The sequence below is a fragment of the Vulpes vulpes genome, chromosome 6 (genome assembly GCF_048418805.1).
Source record: "Vulpes vulpes isolate BD-2025 chromosome 6, VulVul3, whole genome shotgun sequence".
In the NCBI taxonomy this organism is placed as follows: domain Eukaryota; kingdom Metazoa; phylum Chordata; class Mammalia; order Carnivora; family Canidae; genus Vulpes; species Vulpes vulpes.
In genome coordinates this window covers 62,834,890-62,860,172 of record NC_132785.1, presented here as the reverse complement: position 1 = coordinate 62,860,172, position 25,283 = coordinate 62,834,890, and the positions used below count along the sequence as shown (strand labels likewise).

Below are 25,283 nucleotides of genomic sequence, written 5' to 3'. Positions count from 1 at the left end.
AATTTAAAAATCCTGAGTCGTTTGTGCTGTATTGCTTGCCTGCCCTCTGAGTCCCATGATTTTAAGGAAGTTCTTTTGCTACCTACCAGCTGGCAGAGGTGACAACGGTCCAAATAGAGCCTCATACTATTAGCTCATGGCTGTGAGCTAAACAGAAAAATCCTCTTGAGAAAGGAAACCATTAAAGTGTTCTTATTCTATGGGGCAAATGAACTTTGAAATAATGTTTAGTTCTCAATACATTTTTGTTTTATCCTTAAATGTAGACTTGCCGTTAAATGGATCGCCTTCCAAGTGGCCAGAGCTCCATGGTTAACTGACATATGCTACCTGTGTGGACTTGGGAAAGTATAGAAACTTTCTGTCTCTGTGTTCTCATCTGTAAAATGGGAGAACTAGGACTCCTGCCTCACAGTGCTACTAAAACACTGCAAATGAGCCCACACATGTGCTATATTTAGAGTAACACGTGGTGCAGAGTGAACACTCAATTCTAGCTATTGTTGATGTTAAGGACCACATTAACTCCACTTAACAGGCACTATTATCAAGCACTTGGTTGGGTGGTTTTACAAAGAACAGTCTCAGGTCAGGAAGGTAGGAACCGGCAGACCCAGAAGTCCAATACCAAAGCCTTTTAATGATCCCACCCTGAATTCTGGAGGGTGGGTTTTGATCCTGAGGGCACCAGAAGGGTGAGCAGAGGCCCCACAGGAAGCAGAGGAGGCCAGGACACGCTGAGCTGCCAGGTTGAGGCTTGGGAGGGATGATAAGAACGGAAAGGAGGATGAAAAAGTAAACACCAGGCTTCAGCAGAGTCAGGGGCAGGCCCTGCTGGAGGTTGACATGAGGAAGGCAGGGCTGGGTGCGAGGAATCAAGGTCTGGGAGATGTTGCTGGCCATCCAGGGTAGAGGCCTGCGGGCGTTCTGGGGTCTGTAGGTCTGCAGGCCTTCTCCAAGGGGGAGCCCTTGGCCTGGTCTCCCCCACGCACTAGAACAGTCAGGGAACATGATTTGGCCCCTGGGACCTTGGTCACACTCCCCCACAGCAGAGACTGTCATCACAGGGAAGAGGACACAGATCTAACCCACAGACCAAGACTTACCAGGCAACACAGAGGTGGGGCCCCAACCCTGTAGACGTGCTCATGGCCCCCACCAACTCTGTCTGATATACATGGGTCCCAGAGCTGGGAGGTCATCTGGGGTTGGTGCATCAATGCCTTCATTCTGAATACCCCAAGTTACAGCTAGCTCCGGACCCCAGCTCAGGGATCTCAAGGCTTCAACATAAAGGGCAGTTCTGTCCACGGTCTCTGCTGTGTGGCAGTGGGTATTCCTCCCTGAGCCTTCACATCCTCCTCTGTGAGGTGGTGGGTAACCGCCCCTCCTCACCCACCTCAAGGAACTGAGGGGAGACCACAGTAAAGCAAAAGTACTGAGCTCACTGCCTGGCCTCTGAGGGTCTTGTCTGAATTTGGAGGCCCTGGGGAGCACAAAATGAGAGACTGCAAATCCCTGGAACACCCAGAAAGTCAAGAAGGCCCACCGGCCCTCCAGCCTGCCGGCATCCCCTCTGGCCTCACACATTCCACACACCTTACAGTGACAGGTGGGGTTGCTGGGTTCCCAGTGCTTAAACACCACACAGTCTCAGCATGGGGCCTCTTCCCTCCCTTTCCTTCCTGTTGCCCCTTGTGTCCTAGAGCCAACGTGCCAGCCGAGCAGAGGGCTCTTCTGGCCCAAATCAACCATGGTGCCAAAGAAGAGCACGTTGGAGTTGGAAGACCTGGGGGCCAGCCCCAGCCATGGCACCTACTCCCCTGTGTGCAGCCTCCTAAGGCTCAGTTTGCCCCTCTGAGAAGGGGCAACAGCATTACCAGCCACTCAGTAGGGCTGCTGGGCAGGACCCCAAGTTCCCAGTATAAGGTGCTGGGCACAGTGCCAGGGCCGGGGCAAGTCCTGATGAGGCTGGATGCTGGGGCTCCGTCTCTCTTCCATCTCCCTGAGGCAGTGCCACGCAGGTCCCTTAGCAGGTCCAGGGCGGATCGTTAGTAAAGAGGATTTCTCCCTGCTGAGCTATGGCTCCCGTGGAAGTGGACGTGCTGAGCTGGCCCTCAGTTCCCAGTCCACCCTCGGTCCAGCATCTGCAGAGGCATCTCCCAGACTCCCTTGGAGTTCCAGCTCCAGGTCTGGACTCAAAAGAACTTCCCAATTTTGAGAAGAACTGAGGCGGGCTGGTATGCCTGTCTACTGATCTTGATGCATTCCTGTCAAGCAGGGCCCTGGGGACCCTGGGATTTGCTGTAGGCTGTCTACGTCCAGGCGCTGGCAAGTGGGCATCAGAGACCATCCGGAGGCCCAGTCACCATCCCAGTGTCTAGTCTGTGTTGCTGCGGCAGCAGCCTCCTGGATCCTGGCTCACAGCTCTGACGGGGAGACCTTGACCTCAACAGTTCTGTGGCCTCCTGGCTCCCACTGCCCTGATCCTGGTGTGACAGCAGAGCAAGCAGGTCAGGGGGTAGGCTCTGCAGTCACCGCCAGTGCCCAGACTAGTGTCCTTCCCATAATCACATCAGACACTTACACCTCTGTGTTAATTTTGTTTTCCCTGTGCCAGCAATGGGCTACCCATACCATCTCCTGATGATGCAGAGGCGGTGGTCAGGGATCCTACCAGAGATGCAGGTGTGCAAGTGCTCAGGCCCTCGTCCCCCAGAGCCCCTCTTAGGGGCCACCAAAGCCATGTTGGCTGGCACCACGGGCTGACCGGGGATGGACTCCCAGCCTCTGGGCCAACAGCATTCTCTCTTTCTCCAGAGACTCTAGAATTCAGGTGCCACACCAGTGAGCTACATGAGGGAGGCTGGAATAGTCATGACCAGCGTGGGGTCCATGCAAGGACATGGCCTGCTGTGTGGACTGAATCTGTGAAAGCCAGTGTGACAGGCATACGTGGAGAAGCCAAGACAAGAATCAGGAAGCGTCTTGGCACCCACGAGGCCCCAAGGCCCGCCCCGGATGACTCCAGCTGTTTCTGTGCTCTTGGGATCCGCAACACATCCCTATAGCCTCAGTTTTTTTTTTTTTTAATTTTTTTTAAATTTTTATTTATTTATGATAGTCACAGAGAGAGAGAGGCAGAGACACAGGCAGAGGGAGAAGCAGGCTCCATGCACCGGGAGCCCGATGTGGGATTCGATCCAGGGTCTCCAGGATCGCGCCCTGGGCTAAAGGCAGGCGCCAAACCGCTGCCCCACCCAGGGATCCCTATAGCCTCAGTTTTAAATAAGGTCCCCCTTTCAGTTCAGGGGAGCTCCTGTGGGCTTCGTGCTGCTGGCACGTGAGGAGCCTTAGGAACCCCAGCTCGTGATGGGTCCTGGGGCCCCTCACCCCCTCCCACTCCCCCTGCACTTTGCTGGCCTGGCTGCAGGGACACCATGGAGCAGCGTCCAGGGCAGGTGGCTTGGCCTTTCTGCCCCTTGGGGGAAGCCTGGGCCCCTCTCTGGGACTCGGTTTCCCACGTTACAGAAGGAGGCAGCAGGTCTTAAATTCCTACCATCCCTTCCCATAATTTGTCACTAACCACAGAGACCTGGAGGGAAATTGCTTCCATTTAGATTAAAAAAAAAAAATTGAGCTTCTATCTTCACTATTCTCTATTATGTTCTTGTAAACCAGCCACAGCCAGGAAGTGAAAATAATACAAATGTGTCGCAACAGTGGGTAAATGTGGCGTGTCCACACAAGGGATTACCCAGCCATATAAAAGAATGAAGTGTTGACAGGCCACCACATGGCTAAACCTTGACACCACACCGAGTAAGAGCAGCCAGTCACAGAAGGCCACATGGGACGTGATCCCATTCCTATAAAACATCCAGAATGGATAAATCTGAAGAAACAGGGTAGTGGTTGCCAGGAGATGGGGGGTAGGGAGGATGGATGGGCATAAATTGCTAACGGGGAAGATTTTTTTTTATTTTTGGAGGCGGTTGGTAAAGATATTCTAAGATTGATTGTGGTGACGGCTGCACAGCTTTGTGAATATACTAAACCCGCGCAGCTATATACTTTACAGGTGCGAATATTCCAGAAAGTGAATTCCATATCAATAAAGCTGTTACAGGGGATGCAGGGCACACTTAGCATGAGGAGGCCTGGGCAATGCAGAGAATTGCTGAATCCCTATGTGGGGCGCCTGAAACTCCTGGAATACCACATGTTAATGATACTGGAATTAAAATGAAAAAATAAATAAATAAAGCCATTACATTAAAAAAAATAAATCACACACAAACCACTCCACCTGCACGTGTTCTGACTGGGCTGTGCACTGACTCCCATGCTCCACAGTGAAGACCAGGACACTCCTGGGAAGTCCTGACTGGCATCTGAGCCTGTTTCCTGCACCCAGGCCTATGGGTCCCCGGGGCCCTGGCACCTGGCATCTCCGCCGCTGCCACAGACGTGCCAAGGGTCTCGGGGGCAAGAATGTGCCCACGGGTTTCTAGAGCTCCATTTCTGCAGCACCACCCCTCGCTCCTGCACCGGGTTTTAAAAAGGCTCTTCTGAGAGCCGAGCCGCATAGATGTGGGAAGATGGGGTGGGGTAGGGAGAGCAAGGCGTCAGAGCATCCCCGGGTCTCCAGACTGCCTGCGCTGAGCTTTATTAGAATAGAGGAAGAGAAGGTCCAGCTGCGCCACCCAAGGCCCACTGGGAGCACATCAGACCCCAAAGGCCCAGACTTCACTAGTCTGCTCACCGCGTACAGTGTTTGCCATCCCCTGGTTGGACCACAGTGCTGGGCCCACGCACGTCTGGGGCCAGTGTGCACATCCTGGCTCTGCCCCTTCCCCCTGCAGGACCTCTCTGTGCCTTGGTGTCTTCACAGACGAAACGGGAGAACACCCACCTCCCAGGGCTGTCATGTAGACTCAACAAGGCGCTCCATGTAAGCCCCCTCCTGGCCCACAGCAAGTGCTTGGTCAGGGTTACCTCCTGTTACTGTCAAACACCTCCAGGGGCCTGGACTCAGGAAAAACGAACGTTCACCCCAGTCTGTCCCCTGATGGGAGCTGCACTGCCTTGTAGATCCCAATACAGAAACACCTGGGGCCACCTGCCCCCGGAGGACAGCCTGGGGCTCCCCAGGAGACCAGCCTGCGATGGTGCTCACAGCTCAGGGGGCATGGGATGGGCCCACTTCCTCCACCTGTCAGCAGTGCTATAAAGGAAGGTGACGCATCCTGTGGTTGGCTGTGTGGCTTCCCCAGCCCACCTGCAAGCTCTCAAAGGACAGGGACTGTGGCTGAGGTGTTCCCGCCTGTGTCCCCGAAGCCCACCATGGTCTCATACCCACATATTTCCTGAAAAGAACCATCCTGTCTGCAAAGTGCCCAGAGCTGGGTCCATGGCACACAGCAGGTTCTCCCTGCCCTCAGGACGACCACCACTCTAGGCCTCCGGGGACCTGGCACCCGTGACCCTTCTAGAACATAGCCTGATGTCCACACAAGGAGAGGTGTGAGAAGCCGGATGTAGCAGAAACCACGTGATTATAGTAGTCCAAATTAACATTTCCTCCCCACCCACCACCCAGTCGGTGCCCAGAGACTGCGACTAAAGATCTGACTTACTGCCTAGAACAGCCCCGGGACATGGGCTTCGTGGCTCCCGTCATGTGGATGAAGAGCAGAGATTTAGGGAGAATTTGTGTCCCCGGGGCCACCTGCTGCTTACAGGCAGACCCCCAACCTAAACCCAGGACTTTCGGACTCCAGGCCTGCCTCCCAGGCTGCCTGCCGCCCCCAGGTCACAGATCTGCACCCAGACCCACCCGCCCCCAGTCAGTCCCCCCACCGCGGCTGGTTCCCGTACAGCTCTGCCCACACCATCCACACTGCCAGGGCCACCGTCCACACTGTGGCCACTGTCCACACTGCCAGGGCAGCAACCCCATGGTGTCCCATGCATGGCTGGGTCCTCCAAGGAGGCCAGGACAGGGAAGGGGGAAGGACTGAGCTGTGGCAATACATGTACAGAGCCATAGGAACACCTAGGGGGACAGAGCTTTACCGAGGCACGCAGGAAACCCGGCCTCTTCCCAAGGCCACGAGGAGGCAGCCCTGGGCAGCAACTCCCAGCACTTGGCACTGCTCTGAGCTGAGCCCTGAGGAACGTTCTGGAGCACCGCCCCCAGGCCTGCAGGAGCAACACCCCATCCCCCATAGCCACCTCTCCCAGGAGGCCAGGTCCCAGGAACAAGGATGAGGGAGGCAGGGCAGGCCCTGGGGCCCACCACCCCATGCTGACAAACTCAAGGTTCCCAGGACACAGAAGGCTGCATGGTCCTCACCCGCGGCTGTGTGTGCAGCAGGGGCCAGCAGGGCAGGACTCCCGCCCCACCGGGTTTGCTGTAGGGCCCCAGACAGCGGTCAATGCTGGGCTGGAGGGCCCCTGTGAAGTGGCTGGTGAAGGGCAGGGCCGTGGCCTCATAGGGCCCCATGTCTGCAAAATGGGGACTCTGCCAACCGCTGCCCCGGGGACTGGAGGGGACAGCTCATGGCATGGCCGCTTATCCCCGGAAAGCCTGGAGGGGCCCCGGATGCCTGTCTCTCCACACCCTGCCCCCGAGGAACTGAAGCTTCTGGGTGCCCGCAGCCCCACGCCCCTGTTGCCCCGTGTGGACGTGGGAGGGGAAGTGAGCCGGTATGTGATGACGCATGGCTGCGTGGGGGCACCCGGGGTTCCAGCTCTGGACCCGGGTCTGGACTCTCAAGAACGCAGAGGGAAAAGCGCTAGGTAGGCCCCATCCTGGCTCCTTGGACACGCTGCTCCCCCAGGACGTTGCTGCACTGACACCTTCCCTCCCTGCATATCCGAATCAGACCTGACCCAGACTCCCAGAGTCTGGAAGACCCTCTCCTCTTGTGGCCCAGACCCCGCCCCCGGGGCCACACCCCTGCCTGCATGCCCTGGACCCTGCAGCCCACACCGAGCTACTTGAGCCAGTCTTCCAGCAGCCAGGCCGTCGGGCTGGTGGGGACTAGTAGACACAGCTCTCCTCAGTCTTCTGGTCACAGAGGGGACCCAGGGGCCGGGGGGGAGCTGAATCCCAGGGCTGGGCCCCTGTGACCCCGGGGGGGAGGGAATTTCAGTTCAAAAGGAGGCTGGGGCAGGAGGTACTCACTGGGGGCACTGCGCCAGCCCTGGCCCAGTTCCCAGGAATTGTCCAGAGAAGGTCTGGAAATGTCGATGCCCGCACCCTGCGTCCACCCTCACACTGCGCCCCGTGCCGGTCCTCCCCTGTGTACCCCCACCCCCCCACCATCCCACGCCAGCCTTCGAAATGTCCTGTCCTACAACCAGACCCTGCGTTCCCGGAAGAGCCAGGGAGCTGGGTCCTGGAGACCCTCATCTGGGACCCCTAGGCTACCCTGTGATCCCAGGAAGCCTAGCAGCAGAGACCCCGGCTGGGGCAGCCCCGCCGGGTACCCGGGGCAGGAGTCCCTGTACCCTGGGCCCAAGGGTTAGAGAGGCCCCTCTTCTGCAGAGCCGTCTCTTATGTGAGGAGCCTGATGTTGAACAGAGAAGTCTTTACAGAAAAACATCAAGGCTTGGACTTGAACATCCGAAATTTTTGCTGCCCTCTGGGTGGCAGGACACCAAAGGCAGAAACCCCGGCAGAAACCGGGTCTTCATCCCCCACCAAGGACTCAAAGTGCCTCCTGGAAAGTGGGCTAAAGAGGGAGGTACAGCAGGTGTGCTTGGGTTCCTGTAGCGGGAACTCACTGGACAGATGCCTGCTAACCACCTACCATGTGGCAGGCAGGAGCACAGTGGATGAAGATCTCTGTCTTGGTGGAGGGGGTATTCTGGTTGAGGGAGGCTCACGAGAGAAAGTTTATATATATATATATATATTACTTCAAACAGGGTAGTCAGGAAAGGCCACACTGAGAAGGTGACGTTCAAGCAGAGATCTGCAGGTGAAGGAGTGAGCCCTAAGGACCACTGGGAACAGCAGTTGGCAAGTGCAAAGGTCCTGAGGCAAGGTATACCGGGTGTGTTCTAAGAGGGACAGTGAGGAGGGAAAGGGAAGAGCAGAAGCTGAGGTCACCAAGGGGCCAGCAGTCGGAGGGCACTGGGCTTCAGAGGGCACGCTCCAGTGAGATGCAGAAAGCTGACGGTTACGGGGAGAAGACATCAAACTGTACGGGTGATGTGTGGCCTTAGAACAGCCTGTTGGCCAACATCAAGGTGCTGGGTCCTCAGGGCTGCAGGGCCTCCCTGAGTCTCCAGCTGGCCCACTGTCTGGCTCCCTGACACCCTGACGGCCGTGCAAGCCCACAGTTCAGCACTTACCACCTATTTGTCCACCGGCTGCAAAGAATGCCAGCGACCCAATGACCACCCTAGCCCTGCCGGCCCACATCTGCGTCCCAAAGACCTGTTCCCCCTCCCAGAACTCACCGGGCACAGAGAAGGGGGACAGGAAGGCAACCTCGACCGGCTCTGGCTCCGGGGGTGGTGGCAGTGGCGGGGGCTGTTGCTCCTGCTCCCGCGGAGGGTCTTCAGGGTTTTCCACAGGGACGTTTCCGTTCTCAATGTTGTCGTGTCTCCCATTTTGAAGCGGCTTGCTGCTCACACCATTTGCCGAGTTGATCAGCCTCTGCCGCTGTATGGACAGAAGGCAAGTCAGACGCTGGAACAGGGGACAAAGTGTAGTGCGGAGGAATGCAGCCCTTAGGACTTCTAGAAGCCTCCCTGGCAATCAGCCCACCCAAGAACAGTCCAAGAACCTCACCATCCCTCTAAGTTTGCTTGTTTGCAGGGGGACTGATGCTGGGGAGCCTCTGGGGTGGGCCAGAGGCCTGGGCCCCCGTTCTGGGGCTGACCAGGCCATACAGCCCACGACCCCGGTGACAGAGGTCACTCTGACCCCTTTGGTGGACATTTACAAGCTCTCTGAACGTAGTCACGGGAAAGGTCCTGAACACTTTTTTAGATATTTAATTTTTTAAACAGGCCTATTGTGCAAAAAAGGACACTTAGAAGAAGCGTCAGTTCAGTGATGTTCCACAGCCATGGCCCCTCAGGAGGCCCCCCTAATGCCCCTCCCAGGTTCACCTGCCCCTTCTCCCCTAGGTGATCCAGGTGACCACCACTCTGACATTCATAAACATTCCGTTAGCTGCTCCTGAACCTGAACTGCACGTAAACGAATGCAAACAGAGTGTATTATTGTGCCTGTGGGCCCTCCCTCTCCAGGTCCGTGGGTCCGTACGTGGTGCTGCACCACCTGGTCACGGCCACTCTTCGTGGCGGTAGCACGTCCCTTGTATGAATGACCCACACGCTCTGCCAAGCTGCTCTCCTCCGGTTGCTATGACAAGCGTGGCAATGAACACTGGCGCCTGGGTCTTTTTCTGGACAAACACGCCCATGGGTCTTGGGTATTTAGGAGGGAAGTTTCTGGATCACAGAGAAGGTGCATGCGAGCCACTTCCTACTGGCATCAGAGGCGGATCAGAAGCTCGATGGGCTCTCGTCCCTGCGGACACGTGGCTGGGGTAGCCCTCCCACCTGAATCGTCCTGCTGGCCACCCTGTGTGTGCATCTCCCTCTGACATGTGCAGCATGGCCTCTGCCATCTCAGGAATGGCTGTGCCCTGAACCCTCCTGTCCTCTTCCCCGTCCCACCCTGAAGCAAAACCAACCAGGCCACTTCCTTCCCATGCACATGGAAGCCGACCTTCCTTGCCAGATCTGTGGGCTCCTACTCTCCAGGGCCAGGTAGAGGCCCCGCGACAGGAAACCGGCAGGCTTCCCCTTTCCTTATGTGTGCGCAGCTCCCCTTCCCAGCTCTGACTGTGGACACCTGTAGGTCTGCCTACATGTGGCCTTGGGGGTGATGGCTGTCCCACGTGCCCGCCTGGCTCCTCACCGGGGGACCAAATGTGCGTGAAGGTATCCCCCACGCCTGCCCACGCAGGACTGGAAATAAAATCAAAAAATCAATCATGATTAAAATGGACACATCTTCTTTCTCTTTAAAAAAAAAAAAAAAAGAACTGACCATTTAACTGCCTTGGTGCTGGTGTCAGGCAGGGGCTCCTACATCATGAGGTCCAGGACGTGCTGAAAATCTAAACATTCTTTTCCTACAAGCATGGCCCCCACACTTAACCCGCCAAAAAAGGCAAGGAGGTCTACGCCTGAGATTCAAACTCGGATGTGGAGGCACAGTATTTTGCGAACTGAATGCAAACCCAAGGATTACGAAAGGACAGGTCATCCCTGCAGTCAAGCAGGAAGACCTAGCTATGTGAGGACAGAACTTAAGGAGGGAGGCATGACTTGATGGCACATGAATGACAGCCACGGGAAGAGGTTGTGATTCTGGCTTAATAGGAATCAACTGAGAATTGTACCTGGGTAACCATCCACAGCTACCTGGGGTTCTATTAAAAGGGCACAGGGATCCCTGGGTGGCGCAGCGGTTTGGCGCCTGTCCTTGGCCCAGGGCGTGATCCTGAAGACCCGGGATCGAATCCCACGTTGGGCTCCCGGTGCATGGAGCCTGCTTCTCCCTCTGCCTGTGTCTCTGCCTCTCTCTCTCTCTCTCTCTCTCTCTCTCTCTCTGTGACTATCATAAGTAAATAAAAATTAAAAAAATAAATTAAAAAAATAAAAGGGCACAGATTACAATACAGAGGAGGTGATGGTTCATACGCTGAGCAAGACAAACTGGAAGACGGTGAGGACTGGAACCCTGGTTACATCAGGGAGGGTGAGAGGTTCTATGCAGGTTTAGGTTCAAGGAGAAAGATTGGGGGGCGGGGTTGGCGGCTGCCACCTGCTGCTCAGAGGATCGCCACTTGGATGAGGCCACTCAAAGTGATGCAAGCAGGGGCTGGCTGTCACAGAGGGCACAGAAATACAGAAAGAAGGGGGCGGCCTCGGTGAGCCCTAACAATGAGCCTGATCCCACTGCTGTAGTCAGACTCAGGTTGGGTGGGAATCCCTGTCCTGCCGTCTGGGAGCCATGTGACTTTGGGCAGATCCCTGTGCGTCTATGACACACTGGGCTTCACAAGGTCATCAGGGAGCTCCCACTGTGCGACAGGCAGGACACCCCACTCTTGCCTACACTCAGCAGCCGGGCTGACCAGCTCAACAACCGGGTCAGGTGTGAGACTGGGGATGAGGGGCTGATATCCTGTGCCCTGTGGCAGCTCGCCCTGTGTCCTCGCCGCGGGTGAGGGCAGCGGGCACAGCCCTACAGCAGAGGGACGCCTCCCTCCTCACACCCCCTGTAAGCCCCTCACAGCTGCCACATCCTCTCTGAAGAACAAATGACAGCAGCCGTCCCTCGAGTGCGAGCCCACCCTGGATGGACTGTGGCTTTGGAAATATCTCCAACATTCAGGAGTTGAAGTGACTGAATGTTTTAACGAGACTCAGGGTCTTAAGAAACAACTGTGAAACTGCACATTTGGGGGTTTTGTTTTATTTATCCCCCCACACACACCTCCCATCCCCTGATGAAATTGCCCCAGACACTGCCAGCCCACAGGCATGCACCTTAGGGGTTTTGTGTCCCTCAAGGTTTCAGTGCTGTGAGCATCCTGCCCAACACCAACACCCTCAAATGTCCAAAATACAGGCCTTTTAGGGCCTGCACCATCTTTTCCATATACATCTGATGTGCTAATGACTGATGATTAGTCATCAAAGTTTCGAGCTCTCTGCAAACGACCTGGGTGTGAGGATGAGGACTTCAGACCGCTGGGTGCACACAGGTGCCAAAGATGGGAGAGAAGTTGGTAAAAGCCCTTAGAGCTCTGCCTACACTGTCTGCACGTTAAGTGACATTAAAACTTATTTTTTTTTCCAAGTGAAAAAGAAGAGCACAGATGTCAAGCAGAATGTGAGGACACAGAGCAAAAAGGAATCCCCACATGTTCATGGTTTTCTTCTAGAATCGTTCTATCCATAGGAAATAGATGTGTGCTCATTTTTTGTTCTAAATAACACTTTATTATTCTGTAAAGATTTTATTTGAGAGAGAAAGAGGGCGCCCGCGTGTGTATGTGCAAGGAAGGGGAGCAACAGAGGGAGGCAGAAGCAGGCTTCCCCCTGAGCAGGGAGCCCAACACAGGGCTTGATCCCAGGACCCCGGGGTCATGACCTAAGCCCAAGGCAGACGCTCAACCTGCTAAGTGCCCCAGGTGCCCCCTAAACAACACCTTTAGGAAATAATCCGTATTTCCAAGTGGCCTTTCTCCAACTAGCTCTCCTTTAGCTCTGGAGGGAACGCCAGGTGGCCCATCGGGGGCAGGAATGGATTGAGGCCTGCCCCATAACGCACCTGCAGATAGGACCACTTTTGCCTGCAGTGATGCTGGGCCTTCTTCCTTGAACAGCTGTGGCAAGAAAGGTCAGCCTGGCCCAGGACACCGTGGTGGCCCAGCACCGGGGAGTGTCCTGCAAGCCCCACCACATGTGCAAGGCTACTGGCTCTCCACGCCCTTTGCACACACTCACCTCGTTAATGATGATCCTGCTGGCCATCCGCAGTCGGGTCCTGGGACCAAACTTATTGGTGATCATCACGCGTAAGCCTGCCTCCGGGAAGCTGAACTTGGGAGGGCTGGAGCTCATGACCTCGTCCACCATCACCACTGGGTTCTTGCTGTACTGCGGCTCCTCCTTCACTGTATCGAACACAAGGCCACGGTTAGTGCGGCCATCCCTCCTGGACAACACCCCAGCACTGGGCCAACGCACCTCCCCGCATACCGCAGGCCTCCTCAGCTGGGGTCTGGGCAGCTGCTAGGGAGCCCAAATCAGTCCCAGCAGACCCCTACTGATGCTGGGGTGAGAGCCGAGGCCCGGGGTCCCGGGCTGGGACCACCCACCAGCACACACTCTGCATGTAGCCCCTCCAGTGGGCGGGTGCCCCTCTTGCTGAGCCCATCTTGACTCAGCTCCTCGTCCTCACCTCCCAGGAAAGCCTGGCTAAAATTCACATAGGGCCCCTGCCGCCTCCCTGCCCATGGCTGTGAGGGGCCCCTTCTTTCCGTCTGCTGGTGGAGGCTCAGACAAGGGTCCTCAGGGATGGAAAACGCTAGAAAGCACCAGCCGGCGCTGGCTCCCAACTTCCCAGAAGGCCATCCGCTCTGTTTGAACTACCATCTCCACCCGGCAGGGGAGGATGCATCCAGCCCTCCCTGAGGTGGCAGTGAGGGCAGACCTGCGGCTCACAGGCCCTGGACAAGACCAGGGACCCCAGAGGATAGCCTGCTTGCTGAGGGCGTGCAGCCAGCTGCTGGCTGAATCTGGCATCTCCGGTAAGACACACACCCTCAGGCAGGGAGGCTGCTCTCTCCGGCCCTTCGCTTTCCTCTCACAAGGCTGAGGAGTCAATATCTCCAGATCTCAGTCCCCTTCACAGCCTTCACAGACTCGCTCAGGGCCAGCATCCTGGGGCATCTACGTCAGGAGCCCCAGAGGGCAGTGAGGGAAACCACTGCGGAGCACAGCCCACCGAGGCAGGTGGAGCCTTCCTGTCCAGGGGCCGTCAGAGCAGACAGTCCCACCCCCAACCCCTTCACATGGGTCCTGGTCAGGGGTCTTCCCGGGCAGGAGTGGTCAAGAGCAAACCCTTACACGAGTTAACGGCACCCACACGAACAAACGCACACCAGAAACCACACCCTCACCAGACAGGCAGCAAGGCTCAGCAGACAGGAGGTGTGGGGTTAGAGAAGCCGGGAGGACTGTGCAGGTGTCAGAGGCAGACGCCCACCGCCCCGAGAAGATGTGGCGTGGAGGTCCTGGGTTGGCTTTGTGATGCAGGTGTTACCGCTCCAAGGAAAGCAGATTACTTACAATTTAGAAGAGAAGAGTTAAGGAGACAAAGGCCAACAGAGGTTTGCCAGAGGGGATTAGCTTGCGGTGGACGCTGAGGGCCAGGGCCACTTTCTCTGGGTGGCCAAGGTGCCGGGGGTTATTGGAAGAAGGAGTTAGTAGATGGGCTCCTGCCACAGGGGCTCCAACACTCAGGGCCCCGGCCTTGGGGACGGCCCCTCTCCTGGCCAGTTTCCACGGCTCTGTCCCTTTGGGAGGCACAGGACCCCTGGGCCCCCCTCGCCACTGCGGGCCAGAACCCCTCCTTCCCGGGTGCCTCCGTCTCCGAGGGGGGTGGACAGCAGAGCCCCAGCTGCAGGCTCCAGGCTCCATCCAGGCCACAGGGCCAGCCCCGACACGGGGGCCCGGGGGGAACATGGGAAGCCTGGGGGCCCTGGTCGCTGAAGCAAAAGCCTCGATAACTGCTGCCCGGGGGCTTCTTGTCCTGGTGCTGTCACCATGTGGCAGCATAAGGTGCCTCGGCCAAGCCATGGGCGGCTGCCCAGAGAGAAACCCCCTTTGGACTGTTTCTCTGGCGCTTCGCTCAGCCCCAGCCCCGGGGGGGCCGCCTCCTTCCCCCCGGGCTCCAAGCCAAAGATGTGCCCAGGCTGGGGAAGCCTGGCCGCGTGCTACAGCGGCCCTGGCTGTCGGACCATGTGCAGGCCACCTGACAATGATGCTGGATTCCCAGCAGCTGTGGGAGCCTCAGAGGAGGGGGTGCCTTCCTCTGTCCCACAGACCTTCCCTTGGTGCATCAGCTCATCTGCTGTCTCGAGCAGAATTGAGGCGTGATGCGAAAAATGTGTAAGGTTTTAGAAAAACCCAAACATCTAAATGACGGACAAAGCTTCGGGATGTTATTTCCCATCCCTTCTTCTAAAAAAAAAAAAAAAAGAGGAGAGGAAACTGGCCCGAGAATTTGGTAAAAAGGACCACAGGACCTTTGAAGAGCACAGAGGTGCAAGAGGGCGTTTTACAGAGCAGTCGTCATGAGGCCAAGAACCTGTGATGGGGTCAGGGTATTTAGATTTGATACGGGAAACATTCCAAAGGCAGTAACAGGTAAGCCAGAGCTGTGTGGGGTCCGTGGGCCTGTGACAGTCCAGGGCTGCAACCTTGGGCTCCCTGGGTGGGGGCAGGCGGGGCCCACTGCAGGCTGAGTACGGGGAGGGGAGCTCTGGGCCACGAGGATTCACAAGGAGCCCACTGGAAAGGGCAAACTGCTGAGGCCCCCCTTGTCCATCCCTGCAGGGCTCCTGCCTAAGTCTCCCTGGGGGACAGCGCCCCACAATGACATACCCTGGGGTCTCCTACCTCTCCCCTGCAGGCCTACACTGTGATCCCCCTGCCTTGGCTGGCGACGGGCCAGGACCCAAGGCTGCACTGGTGAGAGGGGGCTTCCCCTGCGGCCACACAGGCGGGGATCTCTCTCGGGGCACCTGAGGAACTGGGCTTTTCCTGCCGGCTGAATGACCCCCACCTGGACCTTTCTTCTCCAGGAAGGCCCCCGGGCTCGGGAGCACCAGTCTCCACCTACAAGCCCAGCAGGAATTGGCCTCTGTCCTGAGAAACCATGTGTGGGGACCTCAGCCCCGTATCTGTGGAGCCACTGTGCAGACCAGCAGCCCCTAGGCCCCTCCCCTGGGGCGCTGTCCTGGATGCAGCCCGGGCTCTCCGGGCCTCCCTTCTCTGAGCATCCGCACAGGCCCCTGGCAGCCAGGCCACAACAGGTCAGCACCGCATGCCAAGGGTTTCCTCCTCCTCCTCCCTACGGGGGAATACTTCCTCCCTCTCGCACCTGCCACAGATTCCTCCCTCAGGGGTTCCTGAGATTGGACAGAACAAAGTTGCCGGACATCCTGGGGAAGGAGCCCCAGCCTCCATCACTGTAGGGGGAAGACTAGTGAGGGGCCGGGAGGGTGGACTTGGCTCCCACGTGTCCCAGACACAGGCAAAAGGGCCTGTCAGACACAATGAAGGAGTCAAAGTCGCCTTGGTGGAGATGCGGCTTGCCTAGGACCCTTGGTAGCATGGGCCCAGTCACACTGGTGAAGCCAGCCTCACCCTTTTTCCCATGACCGTCATTATAGGAAACTCTTCAAGCCGTGACATTCACAGGGGGCCTGGAGGGAAGCACAGGAAGGCCCTTGTCCTGCTGGTGGCTGCCCCACAGGGGGAACCACTTAGTAACCGGGGACTGGGGCATGGTTTCTAAAGCAGCAGCCAGCCAGCTCAAGGAGGCTGTGGAGGACATGGCAGGAAGCCCAGAGCCTCAGGAAGGGGCCAAAGGGATGTCGCAGACACGAGGTTCATGAGCAGGGCCCTCTGGGGCTGGGCCCACCTGCTCAGCCCTGTGACGGCCCTCCCAGACCTTGCTGCCCCTCCGGCCGATGGGTCTCGGGTCTTCCCGAGAATGGGGGCCTCCACCAGGATGGGACTGGCGCATGAGACGTCACAGGGAGGGCTGCTCCCTCTCTGCCTCCCCAGTCCTCCAAGCCTCCTGCCCCCTGCCAGGTACATGGGTCAGAGAGCTCAGAGAGCTCATTCACTGCATTTCAGGAAAGCCCATGGGCCGGGGGCCTCTCTCTGGATGCTGGGGCAAGTCCCTGGGCAACACTGTTGGCCCTCCTCGTCCTTGTCCCTCCTACGCAAACGCAAATCTGAGCCTCCTCTCGTGTGGGGCCCAGGGATGGCAGGTGAGAGTGAGGACGTGGGGTGCTGTGGGCCCTCCTGTCTGCTCAGCCTTACCTGGCCCCAGCAATGGCACGGAGGGGTCATCAGAGCTACTATCACAGTAATCATTACCATCCTCCAGCTCACTGTTGACTGTGTTGCCGTTTGCAACAGTCTTTTGTTTGATGGTGAAAAAGGCCTGCATCTTCACGTTGTACCTGGAAGTCAAGGCAGGGGGTCAGCGTGGCGGGAGACAGCCGGCGGGTCAAGTGGGGCTGCCCCCGCCGGAGCACACGGTCAGAGGCCCCAGGGTGGCCCGTGGCAGCAGGTGTAGGGGAGAGCTCTTAGCTGAGCTGCCGGCTCCAACAGGACCCCAGGACGAGGTGGGGTCCCAAGCCCTGTGCCCTGAGTTGCTCATGGCTTCCCTGGGGCAGAAGGATCCTCTGGTCTAGGAGCCTGACTGGCACCTCCTTACACATCTCCCAAGCCTGCCCTAATACAAGTTCAGGCCAGCGGCAAGGACGGGCTCAGGGAGGCGTCACAGGCTGCTCCCTCCCCTCCAGCAGGAAGGGAGTTCCTGCTCTGAGGGCTGCCCGGTGGGCCAGGCAAGCACTGCTCTGCTCGCTGCCAGGTGCTTGCCCCGACAGGCGCTCAGGGAGCGAGGGGTTCTGTGAGGACAAGCTCCTGCACTGGGACAGCCGGTCACTCACTTGGACATGACACTGTACATGTCGGACGTTGATGCGGGGATTCAGAGTCTCCTACAACACAATCTCTCCTAAAACTCGAGGTTGTTTTAATTCTTGCTGGTGGTGTGAACAGGATGGCAAAACCTGAAGAAGACCAGCTCATGGGAGTCCCCTCTCCCTTAGTTTTTAAACGTGGAAACACTTTTTTGGTATAAAATTTACTATTTTAGCTGCTTTCCTGGCAGTGACTGCAGGCACAGAGTGCTGGGGGCCATCGGGTGAGGACTTCCAGAAGCAGTTCAGCGACCCAAGAAGCTCTGTGCCCAGAAGTTGACTAAGCCATAGTCCACCCTCCCCACGCCCTGGCTCATCTCTGTCTCTGTGGACCTCCTGGGTCCCTTGTCCACGTGGAATCATAAAAGCTTTGTTCTTTGGTGTCTGACTCCCTTCGCTCAGTGTGTTTTCGAGGTCTGTCCATGTTGCAGCACAGGACAGAATCCCTTTCTCTTTTTATGGCTGAACAATATTCCTCAGGGCAGGTCTACGGTCAGTGTGGCCCCAGCAGCCTCCCAGGAGCTGCGAGGGTGCAGCATCACCGACCCAGGCCTTCACCGTCGTTCCACCAGGTGGAGCCCCCCACGGGTATGTGTGGTGGCAGCCCCAGCCAGTGACACCGTATGGAAGCTTGGAGCAGACGCAAGGCAGCCTGGCTCTTTGAGAAGAGCAGTATCACCTTATCAGGGGATGTACGGCGACGGTGACACGGAGCGGTCACCTGGGGTGGGGAGGCATGGCCCGGACCACAGAAGGACAGATGCCATGCTTGCTCCCGGTCTTGGAGCAGCTGCATCCTGCAGCCTCCGGCCCTGATGCCCCCAGCCCAGGTGGGGACGGCACCCCCTTGCAGTGTGGGAAGGCCCTGGAGGGAGCCCCCCAGGGCTGGGGCACCAACGGAGGCTGGAGAGGAAGTGGAACAAGGTGGCAGTGCGCCCAGTGGGAGGAGAGAAGAGATACTCACTTCATGATCAGAATGTAAAACACGTATAAGACGATGAGCACCAGTCCTTCCCACCTCGGAGACAAAGGAGATGGTAGTTAGGGCGTGGGTGCAGCCCCAGGGTGATGGGGGGTAGAGGCAAGGTGGAGCGACACAGGAGATCCTGCTTCCCTCCCCACCCAAGACCCGGGCATGCGGGGGTCCCCCAGCCTGAGGCCATCCTGCCATCTGAAGCCCTCGTGGGGACACAGAGGGCTGGGGGGGGGGGTCCTCTCAGCTCCAGGATGTCTGCAGGGCTCAGGCAGCATCCCCCAGCTACCTAGACAGAGGGACAGAGGGACCGGGCCACTTTGTCCCAGGACCTGCAGAGGGGAGGGGCCTGTAGTCATGCAACTTGATCCTAAGAGACCCTCTGGCCCGGACTGGAAAGGCTGTGGGGACAGGTGGGATGGGCCCTGAGCTGCCTAGAGGAGCCTCCGGGTGGGGCCTCCCTGGGATGCGCCTCACTGTGCCCCACCCACGGGGGTCTGGGAGCACACGCTCAATGTGTTTGGTGCTCTGACAAACATGGACCTGAGGCCCACTATGTGCTGGGTCTCAGGAACTCCCTCTGTGCTGATGACCTTGCTGCCGCCACCCCCAACTCCATCGGAGAAAAGGAGCCCTCCCCCTGGGTGGCGCGCAGCTCCCTGGCCCACGTGGAGGGTCAGGGGCCAGGCAGGGGCCCACAGCACTTGGGCTGCTCAAGGCCTCGGCAAGGCCTCCCCAGCACGTTCCCAGGAACAGATGCCTATGGGATGCTGGCCCCGAGTCCCTGTCACGAGGGGAACATTTCTGTGGCTGATGGATGGTCCATCCACACCCTAGATGGCGCCTGCACCAATCTCTCCTTTAACATGTCTGTGTTATGCATCTGAGTGAAGGAATCACTTCCCACCTCAATGTCATGAAGGGCAGTCCCTACATTTCATTCTGCTTAACTTTGCTATGGGACACTGAGATCTTTAGTGCTTTTTTAAAGAAAATATTTCATTGATTTGAGAGAGCGAGCATGAGAGTGGAGCAGATGGAGAGGGGCATGCAGAGTCCCTGCTGAGCAGGGAGCCTGACCTGGGGCTCAACCCCGGACCCCAGGAGCAGGACCTGAGCTGAAGGCAGATGCTCCACTGACTGAGGCCCCAGGCATCTACAGTGAGATCTTTAATTCATCTGAAATCCCTTCTGGTATACAGTGTGAGGAAGGGATCAGACACTAATCTGGTCTGTAGAGGTCCCTAGGGACCCCTGTCTGAGACCCTCTCCCCAACTCACTGCCTGGCATGACACTGGTCACATCCCCCGGTCAAGAAATGGGCCCATGGTCGGGTTCTTGGTCCCATGGTGCACTCTGGCCTCTATCTAACCCGATGGAAAATGTACTGTTTTCATTATCTTAGCTTCACAATATGTTTTGTTGTTTAGAGAGCAGGAGCACTGAGGAAACCATCTGTGCCACTCAGAAACAATAAAGGCATGACTGCTTAGAATGATGCCTCTGTACGCTCATGCGTTCATAAGCTCACGTTTGTAAAAAATGATCTCAAAAAAGACTAAATACCACCCAGTGAGGAAGGACAGGAACTGAAAAGGAACAAAAAACAAATGTGTGAGACTTACCACACAATTTCTTCATCGTATATGAACTGGAAAGAAAAAGGAACAAAGGGTGGGGGACCGGCTGAACCCAAGAGAAACACACAGACCCTTGAAGCCCCCAGAGCTCACACTCCCTGCCCTGCGGTTTCCACACAAGGCCAGGCTCCTCTGTCCAGGTCCGGGTTCCTTGGCTGCAGGTTCGTCGGAACCCATCCCTGCAGGTGCTACAGCCGTGGCTCCAGCTCTGTGCGCGCCTCCCAAGGACCCAGCCCTCACTGTGGCCCATGTAGTGTGTGGGGCCAGCTGGGCAGGGCTCCCCCGCCGTGAGTCAGGGAACAGACTTGCTGAAATCAACACTCTCAGCAACTGAAAAGCTGCCCATCTGCCTGTGTCCCTACGCACCTGCCTACCTACCCACCTGTGGTCCCTGTGCATAAGGGAGGGAGAAGAATGATAAAATAGAAGGTAGCCCCTTAGGAGATTCTCAAGGGCAAAGGACCCACTTGCAGCATCTGAAGGGAGGCCAGGGCTGATGTGGGGACACCAGGGTTTCTGCAGGGGGCCCCAACTTGGTCCCACAACCACACCTCACATCCCTGGCACAGACGCCATCCTCGACTGATGCCCCTGTGGACCCAGGGGGGAATCCTGGGGCCACCCCAGCCAGGCCCTGTGCATGCGGAAAGATGGAAGGGCTGTATCCCCCCACTATGCTGGAGACTAAGGGGCCCTCCTGTGCCTGTCTGCTGGCCACCACAGTGAGCAGCGCACAGGAGCTGCTGCGGGGGGCCATCCTGGCCAGGCACGGCTGTGAGGCTCCCCAGACTCCAGGCCTGAGGAAGGTGCCCACAATAGAGCGGCACCTAGTGCCTGGCCCCCATCCCCGGCCCCAGGGAACTTGAGGACATCTACAGGGGATATTTTAGTTTTTATCACCCAGTGGAGGGCTGCCAGCATTGAGAGGCAGCCAAGGCCAGGCACTGACCCCTGGCGCACGTGAGCTCCTTGTATCAGGAGAGTTTGTCCACATTGGACACACGTCTTATTTACATGTCTTGTTAAACATTCAGGCAAGCGGGGCAGGGAGGGGAGGGAAGGCCTGGGCCCAGAACTTGACCCCATTTTACAAATCAAAGTACTTTTATGTGGTTTTAGTACATATTTAATTTCCTGGAGAGGCAGCTCTCATGGGAATCGAAGGACAACTGTACGTGGCTCTGCCTGGGATTTTATCAGGAGGGTTTCCTAACTCTGGAAAATCACGTCATCAACGTCGGCCCCATTCATGGGGCCCAAGGTGCCCACAGCATCTGGCCTCAGTGTGTGAGTAGTTTTAGGGCTCAGAGATCTTCTATACAGGGGGCGACACATGACACCAGCTGGTGTTGTAGCATCTTTGTGCAAAACACTTACACGCTGAAAGGTGTGTCCTCTTACATAAATTATCTTGGTCTTTGGTAGTTTGGGCACCATGTTGATTTTTTAATTTTGGAAACTGTACAGGTAACTTATCTCATATGTAACTTTAATTTTTGGGGTTGAGGTAGGCCGGGGCCCCAGTGGTCTCCCATAGTCCCGGTCTGACATCACACCACTGCCCCCAGACCTAGGGACTGGATCCTAACACATAGAAGACGGCAAAAGTGATGGGTCATCACCTCTGAGATGAGGTCACAGACTACAGACTGTGGCTTCCATGCTGGTACCTCCTCACCCTCGCTCTCAGGGAAGCCGGTTGGTGTGGTGTGTGCGGCATGGCTGGGCAGCCAGCCAGGAAGGGTCAGAGGCCCATCGGCAGCCACATGAGGGACCCCAAAAGGGGGTCCTCACCCAAGGGGGCCTAGGAGCCCGGCCAACGTGCATGACAGACCCTGAAGCAGAGGCCCAAGTAAGCCACCCCCAAGGTTCTGATCCGCAAACAAGAGTGACAAAGGCTCGCTATTCTAAGCCTCTGGGGGATACTTGTTATACAGCAATAGATGGGATACAAGGGATGGGACTGTCCTATATGGCTGGCTCTAGGTCTTGCCAGTCTGAGAACGGGCCCTCTGGGGCACATCCCAGAAATCTGGGCACACCTTGTGCACCTGCCCGGTGAGGCCTTCCTCATGCCACCTCTTGGACTGAATGCCCCCCAGGGATGGCACGGCGCTCAGCTCAGCAGTAGCCTGGTCAGGTGCTTCCATGTCACGGCCATGAGGGGGATGGGGATAAGCTCCCTCACCTCCCCCACTAACAGACCCAGCCCTTCTGACTCTCACCCTGTCCCCCGGCTGCCCACTTGGACACCATGTCAGCTTCTCTTTCCTGCTCTGCACTTAGCTGTAAATTAAGAAACTGTGATCCTCGGGAAAAGAGCTTTAAGTGAAACCCTGAGGGTGCCCGACAAAGTGCTTGCACATGACCGTGTGGACCACATGACACATGCTTTGCCTTCTCCATTTGCGGGGGTCCCTGGATTTGCTCCATAACCGGGGTGTTAGCACAAGGAGACACGGTGGTGAGGGGACTGGTCAACGTGACTGCATGGTGCAGTCTGCACACCCCGTGGTCGGGGTGCTGTGGGTTCTCTGGTCACAGTGCTGGGGACGGGGATGGGCGGGGGTCCGTGCCCACACCCAGGTCGGGGGGTAACTCACAGCAATGAGCACGATGACAGAGAGAGTGTAGTACACGGAGTCCCGGCACACGGCCCACCATGTCAGACGGACCACCTGCCGAATGAAGGGCTGTCAGCTGCTGCTGGCTGGGGACACAGAGGTGCCGGTATGGGGTGGCCTTCTCACCGCCCCTGGCCCCTATGGGAGCAGGGACGTGTCCATGGAGCTCCTCCTAACTGCACCAGGAACAAACCCCCCGGGGCTGCTCAAGGCCACCCTGTGATCTTCGCTGTATTTGGGGACGCAGGGACATCTGCAGGTGACACAGAGCTGCCCCTGCTCCTCCGTGGTCACAGCATCTCATGTCTCTAGCAGAAACCCAGGGTCAAGGCCATAGGCACCTGCTTCCCCCTCTGATGCGGGAACCTTCTGGTGGCAGGCAAGCGGCCCACCTCTACCCCCCTTGGCCATGTAGGGGCTGCCCATATGCCTGACTTCTCAGGGATCGAGACTAATGCCCCCGTGGCCCTGAGGACCTGGAAGATGCTGGGGTGTCAGCCATAGGCAGCTCCATGCTCCTTGCTAAGCAGACCAAATGCAGGCCTCACATGTGTCCAGGATCTAGTTCGGGGTCAGGGTTCAAGGAGGTACCTCCCCAGTACCTACTGCTGCTGAGCAGAAGCCCACCCTCAGACAGAGAGCAGACACCAGCCCTGCCCTCGGACCCCCGACGCTGGACACAGGAGCAGCCCCAGACACGCTCGTAGCCACGTGGTTCACAGAGGGAGCCTCGGTCAGTTAGGGGTGCAGGTAAGGGAGGCCCCGGGTCCCCCCACTGCTGACCCCCACATCCCCCCATGAGGGGAGGAAAGCTGCTGACCTGGCCCGCGAATAATCCACACACGCCGATTATACACAGGATGTTGAACACAGCAGAGCCCACAATGGTCCCGACCCCGACGTCTCCATGGGTGATGAACACACCTGCAACAGGAAAGGCAGGAATCGTCCTGTGCCTGCTCTGCCTCAGACCTGGGCTGCTGTGAGGCCTACATTTCCATGCCTGCGGGGACCAGCTGCTCCACGCCTCCCGTTTCCTAACGCTTCATTGAGTGGTGCTCCACCTGCCATGAAACTCGCCCTCATCAACGACATAATCCAGGGTTTCGGCACAGCCACAGCTTTGTGCGTGGTCGCTGCAATCCCACTTGAGAATGTTTTTATCACTTATCACCGTGTGCCACCCGCTCTTGGGTGCACCACATGCGGCAGGGAACCATGGATTCAATTCTCTCCCTTTACCTGTGAGAACTTGGGGACTGACCCATGCCCTCGTGGTCGGGGTGGCAAACCTGGGCTCTCCCTGGACCTCTGCGGCCCCAGCAGGTGGGATTTCTTACCAATAACAGAGGCGAAGAGCTCAGGTGTTGAACTTCCTGCAGCCATGAAGGTGGCTCCGGCCACATCTTCACTCAGATGGAGTTTCTGGAACAGAAGGGACCTCAGGCACTCAGGCTGTGACGGGGGGACACCCGGTAGCCAGTGTCCCCCCACCCCGTGCCAAGCACGGGCCTCTGGCCACTCCATGGGCCGTTCAGCCCGAGTCCCCTGTCCGCCTCCCCCACCCCAGTCCCCTCTACTCAGCCTCCATGCCCCTGAGGTCACCTTTCTAGGAGGGGAGCCGGCTGTTCCCCCTGGGACAAGTGTGAGAGCTTGGCCCCCAGTGACCCCAACACAAGTCTGAGGACCATCCCCATGGGATGCCTCCCCATGGGATGACGGGTACATGGCTGGTCCTTTTCACCCTGGACAGTCGGCCTCGGAGTCTGGTCCACAGCAGTGCTGGGTGGGGGCCGCCACCACTGTCCACGTGGACCATGGGTGCCATGTACACTCCCAGACAAACGGGCAGCAGGACGTCCCCCCACACAGGGTGGCTCTTGTGTTCTGGAAGGCCTTGTGCACGGAGGCCTGAGGGCTGGAGGCTCACGGAGACAAGGACCCAGATGCCCAGTCCCTGGGCATGAGGCAGCATGAGGGATGCTCGGCAAGGCCATGCTCTGGCCGCAGAGGCCTGTCCTTGCATCACGAACGTAGCGCTGGGAGCCTTGGATGCTGGAGGAACCACGGACATTCTGGGTCTCCCCGAGTGGCAGCCTGCACATGCCCACCCCGTGAAACGCAAAGGCCTCTGGACAGGGCTCGGCCTCCCTGGGCCCCAGGCAGCCTGGGGTGAGCACAGCGTCCCTGCTGACTCTGCTTTGAGGGGTCCCTCCAAGGGGTTGGAGCTCCAGGCTTCTGTCAAGCACTGACCCCCACCTCACCTTACAGGAGATGCCGCACCATCGAAGCATCTCCATCACCTTCCAGCAGAACACATCCAGCTGTGTCCTGTCCTGCCCTTGCCGGGCCATTCCTTCCTCCTGGAATGCCCTTCCTTGCCCTCCTTGTGTGGAGAAATCCTTTCCACTTCAGAAGTTTGGACCAAATACCACCTTCTCCATGAAGCCCTCCTAGGCTTCTCCCCAGCAGACATTCTGTCCCTCTTCTTGGCCCTTCAGTCCTTTAATGGCTTTTATGGATTCCCTCATACTGGATTTGCCTTTAGTGCTACAGGACCATCCCCCTCGCCCACCTCTGTGTCCTCACGGACACAGGTGACCTATAGGGCACATTCACTGGGGGTTGTCCTGTGCCACTGGTCACCCATCTTCCACAGGCCTGAGTCACCCCCAGAAGGGCAGGGTGCCCAACCCCTTGGCTGCGGTCCCC

At 57.6% G+C, this 25,283-nt stretch overlaps 1 protein-coding gene across 3 annotated transcripts in view; it reads right to left on the bottom strand.

Moving 5' to 3' along the window:
- Window positions 1–25,283, bottom strand: part of SLC24A4 (solute carrier family 24 member 4) — a 166,072-nt gene that overhangs the window by 30,882 nt on the left and 109,907 nt on the right. For 2 of the 3 annotated variants that reach the window (XM_072761169.1, XM_072761167.1), the window contains exons 5-12: window positions 23,912–23,996; window positions 23,392–23,495; window positions 22,551–22,625; window positions 19,933–19,958; window positions 18,298–18,351; window positions 16,666–16,808; window positions 12,553–12,722; window positions 8,476–8,680 (exon numbers count right to left, since the gene is read on the bottom strand). In XM_072761169.1, the coding sequence (XP_072617270.1) occupies window positions 8,476–8,680; window positions 12,553–12,722; window positions 16,666–16,808; window positions 18,298–18,351; window positions 19,933–19,958; window positions 22,551–22,625; window positions 23,392–23,495; window positions 23,912–23,996 (862 nt within the window). The remainder of the gene's footprint in view (window positions 1–8,475; window positions 8,681–12,552; window positions 12,723–16,665; window positions 16,809–18,297; window positions 18,352–19,932; window positions 19,959–22,550; window positions 22,626–23,391; window positions 23,496–23,911; window positions 23,997–25,283) is intronic. The other variant, XM_072761168.1, reaches the window with a different exon arrangement.